The following is an 11,078-nucleotide window of genomic DNA, read 5'->3' as shown; positions in this document are numbered from 1 at the left end:
ATCAAATTGAAACAAAGAGTAGATGTTTAAATATCATTTATGCCAATATGTATATATATTGGACAGTGTAACGTAAAATACATTAATAATGTTTCTTATATTATGCACAAGATTTAAAAAAAAAAAAAAATTAATGTTGAATCATAAACAAGAGGGCCATGATGGCCCTGAAGTCGCTCACCTGTATATAGGCCCCCAGAGCGGGGCCAGTTTAAACCCCAGGGCTTTTATTTGAACAAACTTGGTAGACACCCATTAGAAGATATTTCACACTAAACATCTGAGGTCTAGCTCGTTGAGTTTTTAAAAAAAAATTTTTTTAGTTTTAACTACTAATATAGTTAAAAGCAATGACACCCCTAGGGAGGGGCCAGTTTTGACCCCAGGGTTTTTATTTGAACAAACTTTGGAGACACTCACTAGAAGATGTTTCGTGCTTGATATCTAAACTCTAGCTATTCGGGTTTTTTTTTAAAGATTTTTAAGTTTTTGCTATACACATATAGGGAAAATCAATGTCCCCCGGGGCGGGGCCAATTTTGACCCTAGGGCTTTATTTGAACAAACTTTGAAGACACTAACTAGAAGATGATTCATGCTAAATATCTTAACTCTAGCTATTTGGGTTTTTTCAAAGAAGATTTTATAAGTTTTTGCTTTACACATAAATAAAATCAATGACCCCCGGGGCAGGGCCAATTTTGACCCAAGGGCTTTTATTTGAAAAAAACTTTGTACTAGACACTCACTAGAAGATGTTTCATGCTTAGTATCTAAACTCTAGCTATTTGGTTTTTTCAAATAATTTTTAATTTAAAATTTTTACTATATGCATGATTATAGGGAAAATCAATGACCCCCTGGGGCGGGACCAATTTTGACCCCAGGGCTTTTATTTGAACAAACTTGATAGACACTCATAAGAAGATGTTTCATGCTAAATATCTTAGCTCAAGCTCTTTGGGTTCTTTAAAAGAAGATTTTATAAGTTTTTACTATATGCATATAGGGAAAATCAATGACCCCCTGGGGCAGGGCCAATTTTGACCCTAGGGCTTTTATTTTAACAAACTTGATAGACATTCATAAGAAGATGTTTCATGCTAAATATCTTAGATCTAGCTCTTTTGGTTCTTTAAAAGAAGATTTTATAAGTTTTTACTATATGCATATAGGGAAAATCAATGACCCCCGGGGCGGGGCCAATTTTGACCCTAGGGCTTTTATTTAAACAAACTTGGTAGACACCCATTAGAACATGTTTCATGCTAAATATCTTAGCTTTAGCTCTTTGGGTTCTTTAAAAGAAGATTTTATTAAGTTTTTACTATATGCATATAGGGAAAACCAATCACCCCTTGGGCCGGGGCCAATTTTGACCCTAGGGCTTTTATTTGAAGAAATTTGGTAGACATCCATTAGAAGTTGTTTCATGCTAAATATCTTAGCTCTAGCTTTTTGGGTTCTTTAAAAGCAGATATTTTAAGTTTTTTCTATCGGTTGCCATGGCAACCAGAGTTCTGCATGGCATTAAATTCTTTGAACAATTTTTAAAGGTGACCACCAATGGAACATTCCAGTGAAGTTTGGATGAAATTGTCTCAGCGGTTTATGAGGAGATGTCATTTAACGAAAATGTTTACGGACGGACGGACGCCGGACGAAAAGCGATCACAAAAGCTCACCCTGTCACTTTGTGACAGGTGAGCTAAAAAGTAAAAAAGGAAAGCAGGTTAGGAGAATACTTTCAGTATTTCAACTGTACGACGTGTGAGCTATTTTTACCTGATTTGGTTTTCCACTTTTGGTTAAGAAAAAAGTAATTTCCAATATTGAGGAATCAAGATTCTCTTTTAAAAAGAGCACAGGTCTTTGTAAAACTTGAACTGAATTGTTTAAATCGGAACTGACTTTTACAGTGGAATTTCTTTTTTTTTTTTCAAGAAATTAAAATGACAGATAATGCAACAGGGATTGATACAAGGCCAAGTCGAGATAACCCTGTAGATGCAGACACCATTACGATTCATTGTGTAAGTTACAATACTTTACAAATATTTTTAATGAAGTTTGTCTTGAAATGTAACGTTTTTTAAGTGACAGTCAAAAGTAGTGACAATGCTCAATAACTAGTCAATATATAAAACATGATTTAATGGTTATTGGTTTTATCATACAGTTTATATTTATGCCTGAAATCGAATGCAAGATGGATCAAAATTGCTTATACATGTACTTGATTTTGAATAATACGGTTACCTATCACTAAATCATAATATACTTGATTATCAATTGGCCTTTACGAACGTGTATGATATCGCACCGTTGTACACATTATAAAAAATAGCGCAATGATAGTAGAATGTTGCATATTAAAACAAATTGTTTCAAAGTCAGCTGTGTGTATTCCACAATCATGACTATCTTAGCAAAAAAGAAAATTCATTGGTAAACAAATGTAGAGAAACTACATATTACTGTATACTAATAAATTCACAGTGCAAAATGAAATACATTAATATGATTTACGCAGTTATATTTATTTTGAACAGGATGAAGAAATCACTCCCCGGTTAGTAATAGCAATCGATATTGGGACATATGGTTGTCTTTATGCCTTGCAATGGAGATCCGACTATGAAAATGCAAACTGCCTCGAAAGCATCAAGTTTCCAACAACTTGGTCATCAAGCGGATTTTTCCCACGAAAGACGCCGTGTTGTATACTTCTTAAACCTGACAAAAGCATTGCCGAGTTTGGGTACAAAGCTGCTTTTCAGTTCAGGAAAAACGAGTCGCTTCCTGAGAGAAAGAGACCAAAAGACTGGAAGGACTGGTATTTCTTTCGTTTTGTTAAGATGCGACTCTACAATGGGGAGGTATGAATATATCAAGTGATCAATCAAAATAGAAATAATAATTAAGAGCATGCATGTAAAAAAATGATAATTTGCATCATTGTGTTAATAAGATAAATTTGAGAGAAAAGTGATCCCACGGAAGCAGTAAAACACAACTTTCCGAAGATCTACTATTTAGCCAAGCAGTGCAACCTAAATATTGCACACTCTGTTTGATTGAGTCTGTTCCGTCAAGCAGTATCCATGTTCCAATTTGATGAACTCTCTTAGATATAAGAGAGTTAACACAAATTGTTCTAAATTATGACTGCATTAGATATTTAGCTTCCGTTAAGATTTATTTTCTTTGGAAGTCTGTTTTTTATGTTCAATTGCAGTTTGTGTCCATTTGTAGGAACTTACAGTAGATACTCCAATGGAAGCTGCAAATGATAAACATTTACCAGCAGTTGAGGTACTGGCAAAAACAATAGAGTATCTGAAGGATGAAGCAATAAATAAACTACGAGAAGACGGTTATGTATATCAAGAAGAAGTAACCAAATGGGTTATACCTGTTCCTGCTATATGGAATGACTCGGCTAAACACGTGATGCAGGAGGCGGCAGAAAAAGTAATTATCTAAGGGCTTGAGCATAAATCAGAAGATTAGATATTAAAATTGCTGTATACGTTTTATCTTACTATATATTTCATATGATGTGTATTATAAGAGATTATGATCAAGCAAAATTGATAAGATCGAGTAAATGTATTTACTTTAGCTTAAATAGATAGGTAACTATTTTCGTCTATTTACCAGGCTGGAATAAATGGGAAAAACTTGTCAATAGCTTTTGAGTCTGAATGTGCTGCTTTATACTGCACGAAAGTTCCTCTTGAGAAAATGGAATTCGCCACTGGCAATAATAAAAGGACAAATATTGCTGCTCCTGGTCAAACACTGATGATTGTACACATGAGACGTAAGTTATGTGGTTCATTTCACCGCATTACCTTTCATTTGCAATGAGCTCTTGATCAATTGATTATGTGCATAGCATTCCTGGAACACGTTATGATGTTCTCTTTTTTGTTTATAAATATAGAATTGCTGACATTTAATTTGTTTGCCCACTTTTTCCCTTTTAAATAGTACATCTTTGGCAATTGTTACAAGTGTACTGTTAGAGTGAAAGATTGACTACTGCTGTAATCTGTAGTTTATTGTTCGTGAATTTTCTTAACCAAACCGTTTACGTTTCATTTAATGTAAAATCTCATTTGGCACTCCCATTTCCAAAATTCGTTTTTATTACTTTCAACTACATTAGGCTGGTGTCAGTGTAAGTTAAAGTCACATGTGTACGTGCATGATGTAATTGTGTGTTTGTGGGCATGTATGATTGAATGGCTTTCATTTATACTGAGGAAATTCCAACGGAAGCAAATACAAAGGGCAGCATCTCATTTGCACCCTTGCACCGAAAACAGCGTTATTTATATTAAGTATTGCGCGTTAGACATACTAAATATTTAGGTTTTTGTTATATTGAAAATGGGAGTGAAAAATAATATGTATATAACTCATTGACATTCGGAATATCCACCGCCGGACATATATTTACAAAAAACACTTTTATTAAATATTGGAGATCATTGGGTCATAAAGACGTTAAAGTTATCATGTCTTTAGATGATTGAGTAGGTGGTCACACTGATTACAAACTCGAAACATATCTAGTAATTTTGTGCGAAGTTCTTTGCTCGAATTCGGGTTTTTGTTTGCTGATAACAAGTGTTGTTAGTCTCCATCTAGATTAGTGTCTTAGTTTGGTCATAAAATTGATTATAATACAAATTGTATGAAAGAATTGCTCGTTTAGAATTGTCATTAAAATAAGCCACTTTTCAATTATCAAGAGATATTTTAGATTTGTTACACTACACGGTAAGTGATTAGCTTCCGTTGTAGGGCAAATAATTTCTCTTCAAAGCGTTGAAGGAAAGATAGTCGGAGAACCAGGTATCTATACTAGTGTATTGTAGCACGCGCACGTTTGAATGCTTCTGTTATGGTAAGTGAGAAAGCTTTAAATGAACTGCATTTTGGCTCGATAATGCACGTATTTTGAATACAAAGGGTGAGCAAGACATGTTTTACATCTAGTCTGAATATGACAACCGACGCTAGCTCCGTCGAATACGGAGGTTATATATCAAAAGAAAATCGGTCAGTTCCTAAAAATGAGAATGCAAAGGGTACATGTATTCTTATATACCATGAAAGTGTAGTACCGTTTTGGAAATGATATATGGAAGAAAATCCAGGCTGTAGTTTTGAACGCATTTTAAGGTTCTTATTGGAAGTGGATGTGATCGAAATGGTAGATCCCGGATGTAAGCGAGATTATCAGGGTTGTTTACAGAAAAGTACTCCCGGAAGTGAGTCTAGTGCACTGTTGCTCCCGGAAGCGAGCACTGTATTCAATACGGGTGGTTGTTTAAATGGTTCCAAATGTACAGGGTGGTTGTTTAAATGGTTCCAAATGTACAGGTTCTTTGACCGAAAGTGAAAGCAAAAAAGTTCAACTTGGCCTGAACTTGAGGCAATTCATAGAGTGTTGAGAAGCAATTTACATTTTTTTCAAAAAAATAACGTAATATTTTACACAGACAATATGAATGTCAAATTTATTTTGAATAAGGGCTCCTTGCCGTTGGTTCTTGTTGCTGGGTCATATGGGGGCTGCGTTCATTGAACGCCGCCTTTCCTTGTTGATCATGTTTATCATATTTGATAGTGATGACTGGTCTGTAAATAAAGATGTATGTCGATATTAAAATGTAAAATGGGGTCCGTGTACTATTGATATGTTTCTACACATTACAATAACAACTATAAAAGGTTTAATTCAAGATGGTGGGTACCAGGTACGGAAGCAGTTAATTGTTTAACACACAATTGGTCTAACGACAACAATAGGTTAGTTCCACCGCCTAGTATGGTTATCTAGTGTATAGATAAGTTAGAAAAGGAAAAATGTAAAGGTACTTTAGTAATTCCTGAGTGGAAATCATCAGCATTTTGGCCATTACTAAAAGACGATAATGGTAGTTTTAAAACGTTTGTGAAAGATCATTATCATGTTTTACCGGTGATAGGTGCGGTGACAAAGGGAAAAGGAAGCAACGGATTTTTTAAGTATCAGGATGATAGCATTGTGACTCGTCAGAAGCGACAGTTTAGTTTGTAATATGTTCTTAGTTATTAAGAATTATTAATTCAGAATTATGCTTACAGGTTCTGGCTTGAGACAAACACTCAAAAGGAAGTTTCATGATGCCGGTGTAGAAATAAACGACGAAAAATGTGTAATAGACATAATGGCTGTACATATATTAGATTCTAGGGCGGATAACACAGTGGACAAATATACATATCAAGTACAAGCGTTTAGAGATTTCGTTACACAGAAGGGATTTTTTGCCATCCCACAAATTCCATTCACATAGCCATGTATCTATCAAATTTAATCGATATTGGTTAATCAGACAGTGTAATTACAGCAGCATTTTACGGCATTAAATGGTATCATAACATAAATGACTTTGCAGATGCGACAGAGAACGTTATAGTATAATCTATGTAAGAGTGTGCAAAGCGTACCAACTCTAGACCCAGAACAAAGAAGGACATTATAAGTTCTGATCACTTACAGAAACTGTGTAACATGTTTTAGATTCATCAGATGTTATTGTGCTCCGTGATTTAACTATGATTTTGATAAGTTATGCAGGTTTTTTTTGCATTTTGATGAGGTCAGCAATTTACGCCGTTATGATATAAGTATATAAAGTGAATGTCTTTGTCAATTAAGAAAAGTAAAACTGATATATACAGGGGTGGCAAAGAAGTTCTTATTTCAAACTTCTGCCTGTCCGGTAACTATATTACAAAGGTATTTAAACTGCATCAAAGAGAAGTTTAATTCTGATTGTAACATTTTTAGGTCTGCCAGTAGGTCACGTAAAAAATGTTTCCTGATTCATCAAAATAAAAAGTGGAGCTACACTCGTGCAAAAGAGTGCATTGTCTCTAAGTTGAAGCTTGTGGCACCAGATTTGCATTTAGGAACGCATTCACTGAGAGCAAGCTGTACTACCACCGCTGGTAATGCAGAAGGTATTTCAGATGGGTGTTTTAAGCGACATGGTCGCTGTAAATCTGATTTGGCCAAGGACGGTTACATACTAGATGATTTTTAAAGAAAGAGCTTTTTGTTAATTAACAGTTAAAACTGTAATTGTATGCTGTCTTGTTAAGAATAATTCGAATTTGAATATCCTCTTACATTTGTAAAGGTTATATCGTTAACCTTGCCCATTGCAAAACTGTGTTTGTGTTTTTTGCTAAATAAGGTTAAGACTTTTAAGTTCTGCGCGTTACATAGTATACCCGCAAAACGTATGTCTCAACGTTATGTCGCACATAAACTAGTGCGCGCATCACTGATCACATGATCAGTGATTGGTCATGCGGTTTTAGGCGGTAAAAATGCTCGAGGAAATCAGTTCTACGCTCGGTTTCGATTGTGAAGGACAATTTTATTCAAATTCAAATATTCAAATTGAAATTGTATTTCAGCCAGTTTTTGCATATGGCTTTGCAGTAAATATTTGTGATAAATCGAAAACATAAGACATAAAACAGATTTTATATAAAAAATTATAAGTTACAGTAATACAATCGTTTATGTTGGTAAATTAATTGTAAACAAGCTATATAGGTATATTTTACCTAACCCTGGTTTGATAGGAACAGTTTTTCAGAGTCTTTTAACATTCCTTATAATGGGCTGATTGTTTAACCTGAGTTATCATACCTTGGGTCATATAGTTTGTAATGATATTCACAATACGATATTATACAAGTGAAATTGTTTATCTTATTATATGTATATGGTTTTTCATATGATAATGAATATTTGTCTGTGTGAAAACGAAGTTTTACAATAACATGTACTTGTACACACTGCTCAAATAATAAACAAGCGTAAGCCTTGCCTATTAAAAAACTGTGTTTGTGTTTTGTGCTTAATTAATTTAAGTTAAGGCAGACATTTTTATGGTCTCTACCTTCATTTTTCATAACTGCATTATTGCATACAATTCTACTAAGCAACATCATATCTAAATTGTAATTATAATAAGACTGTAAAATGATGGTTTTTTCATGTTTAAGGTGACACTGTTGATATAACAACGGTTAGAATAAATGAAGACAAGACAAGTCAACAGGTTTACAAATCATCCGGATGTCCTTGGGGTTGTTCAAAGGTCAATGAAAAATTTGAAATGTTTCTGGTAGAATTGATAGGAGCAGAAACAGTCAGAACATTCGTTGAAAAGCATGTATTTGACTACCAAGACTTGCAAATGGATTTTGAAAGCAGAAAAAGAGAGGTAAAATGATAATCATATTATTATATTATATTGACTTTTCGTCAACATGCAAAATTATTCAAATGTAGAAACTGCGTATTTGATGATATAACTTCAAAAGTGTTCTCAGCATACAAAATAAATTTATTACAGTGATTGTAATCTTGAGACTTATCTTTAGGAGAACGCTGTCATCAAATACTTAGTCTAATTTTATTGCATGAAACAATTGTGATATTTTGTTTTATCTCCTTTCACATCTATGGATTGTTTTAACAGATGAAATGGTCAGATGATCAAATACCAATCAAACTCCCAGATCCACTCCGACAGTTATGGGAACGTGCAGAAGGCAAAGATGTCGATGAAATTCTTGAAGAAAAGGCATGTTTAGGAAAAATTGAATTTATGACAGGGCGGTTATTCTTGGAAGCTAAAATAATCCAAAGGTTTGTCCAAAGCACCATCGATGGCTTACTGAAATACATGAATGAAGAGGTTTTTGCAGATATGTCCAATCTTTCAGTAAACTCAATTATCTTGGTTGGTGGATTTGCTGAATCAAGTTATGTAATGCAATATGTGAAAGATAATCTCCGATCTCGTAATATTCCTGTTATGAGGCCACATTTACCAGACCTAGCCGTATTGATTGGTGCTGTTCTTTTCGGTCAGAATGAAAAGATTGTAACGCCAATGGTTTTGAGGCATTCTTATGGAATTGCAATGACAATGGAATTTGTTCCAAACAAACACAAGGAGGACTAGAAATATGAATTAGATAATATGATAATGGCAAACAATGTATTCAGCATGTTATTATCGGGAAACCCGTTCCAATAAATGAATGGATTTCTTCAAAGGAATATTATCCACAAAATAATAGGGACAGAAAAACTTTTTTTTTTCATTTTCATATCTGATTCCGTAGATCCTGTTCATACAACAGAAAAGGGTTGTAAATATATAGGCAAGGTTGGTGTAGATTTCGGATATAACAGTGATTCTACTATGAGGAAGACAGTGAAAGTGGAGTTCAAATTTGGGGCGAAAGAGCTCAAAGTTTGAGCCGTTACTTGACTTGACTTATTATAATGTTATTATTATTTTAGTTAACATAGAACATTGAACATAGAGACGGTCTTTTTAACTGAAGAGCTTTAAAATTGAAAAGAGTTAGCATATTATTGTTGTACGTGAATGTTTGTGGTATCTTTGGTACCTTCTATTCGACCTTCTCTTAGTTCGTGTATTTCTACTTGTATACTATTATTCAACCTGAAGACATGGTGAATTTTTTCCTAAATTTGTCTTTTGACGTCTAGTCTGTGATATGCAAGCTTAATAAGCTTTGATTCCCAATCAAAATTCAAGTTGATTTAATTCGCCCATTAATTGCTCGTTTAGGGATATTCGTTAACTTAGGGACCATACGCCACTTGCCATGGAATGTCACGTCCGTGTCACATTGAAGGTTCTATGATAACCGCCGTATGAACACATCTGCGGATGTTTCTAAATTCAAAGTTTCACCATTTTCATGTTTAAATGTTGAATTCTGCTTTAGTCGATGGCAGGGATACATTGCACTTTCCAGCGGCTCAACCAAACAAAGCCTGCTGTAGTCTTCAATTGTGTCAGTTCTTTTCTCTCTATTGTTATATAACAAAAGTTTGCATACTTCTTCCATCTGTCAAACTGACATAATTATATAATACATACAATTTATAAACAGCCATTGAAAATAATTTATATGATTAATTGAATGTTGTGTTGCATTTTATTGTTTCTATTCAAAATGAACGTTATAAGTCGATTCTAATAATATAAGAAGTGTATATGCGAACCTAAATGTATAGATTCTTACACTGCCATACTTTGTCGAAATTGGACTAGATCTATCAAACACAATGTATTTGTTAACTTTAGAGCTAATTTCAATAATATTATTAATTGCTTTGTAATGGAAAGAGCATCGAGACACCCCTCACAGTATAAATCAAATTGCCGAGTGTTTGTGATGCAGATACTTAAAAAATACATTCACTTCCAGTTAATGCACTGTGCATGTGTGTAAATTACCAAAGGTGACAGTGTGAAACTGAGACAGATATCTATTCGGTATATATATCTAACGATGAGCATGAAGTAGGTGTTTCATGTTTACTGTATTATAAATCATAATTTAATTTTGATCAATATGTGATTTTTTTCTTCGTTTTTTATGTGTTGTTCTCGACGGTTCTTGTCATCAGCACATACCATTAGAAAAAAAAATCATTGAAACTGTGTTCAGCAGACCGAAGAAAAACAAACTGATTAGAATTCCTGTATATGACATTTTATAATACTGCACGTTTGTAACACCGCTTTTCATTGGATCATCGTGACGTTTATATTATTAATTATAAAGATTGTTGACAGGTTATATGGCCCTATATAAACGGCTAATTGAAAAAATAACCAGAGCCGCTAGGCGAGGGTTATATTGCAAACAGCCGTTTATATAGGGCCATATAACCGGATATAACGAATTTATAATACAGCAAGCATAATTCTTTAGGGAAACAGTAAGATCTCTTCATGAATCGACAGAAGACGTGTATATAAAACTATATAAACGTCACGATTATCAAATGAAACGCGACGTTACAAACGTGCAGTATTATACGTTTATATAGTTTTACATACGAGGGGTTATCCAAAAGTTCGTGGACTTTCCTTGTTGCGTAAAATATATTTGAGATATTGATTTGAAATTCTTACATTGCTTAGAAGAATAAATAAGAAATA

The 11,078-nt window shown here is 33.9% G+C and overlaps 1 protein-coding gene across 1 annotated transcript; it reads left to right on the top strand.

The window, feature by feature from the left end:
* The first annotated feature begins 1,595 nt into the window (after positions 1–1,595).
* LOC132756346 (heat shock 70 kDa protein 12B-like) lies at positions 1,596–10,874 on the top strand. Its single transcript, XM_060747397.1, has 6 exons — positions 1,596–2,033; positions 2,553–2,879; positions 3,256–3,474; positions 3,664–3,826; positions 8,086–8,306; positions 8,565–10,874. Exons 1-6 carry the CDS (start codon positions 1,953–1,955, stop codon positions 9,051–9,053), a joined length of 1,500 nt encoding a protein of 499 aa, XP_060603380.1. The 5' UTR covers positions 1,596–1,952; the 3' UTR covers positions 9,054–10,874.
* Positions 10,875–11,078: the final 204 nt, after the last annotated feature.

This window comes from Ruditapes philippinarum, unplaced genomic scaffold (assembly GCF_026571515.1).
Source record: "Ruditapes philippinarum isolate M1 unplaced genomic scaffold, ASM2657151v2 ctg847_1_1_1_1, whole genome shotgun sequence".
In the NCBI taxonomy this organism is placed as follows: Eukaryota; Metazoa; Mollusca; class Bivalvia; order Venerida; family Veneridae; genus Ruditapes; species Ruditapes philippinarum.
The sequence above is the reverse complement of the archived record's forward strand: the minus strand, read 5'-3'. Positions and strand labels throughout refer to the sequence as shown.

Bases quoted from the DNA above. Each gene is read 5' to 3' on its own strand.
- LOC132756346 (XM_060747397.1), top strand. From the start codon at position 1,953: ATGACAGATAATGCAACAGGGATTGATACAAGGCCAAGTCGAGATAAC. The intron at 2,880-3,255 runs GTATGAATATAT...GTCCATTTGTAG, and splicing joins TGCGACTCTACAATGGGGAG to GAACTTACAGTAGATACTCC. The intron at 3,475-3,663 runs GTAATTATCTAA...TCTATTTACCAG, and splicing joins TGCAGGAGGCGGCAGAAAAA to GCTGGAATAAATGGGAAAAA.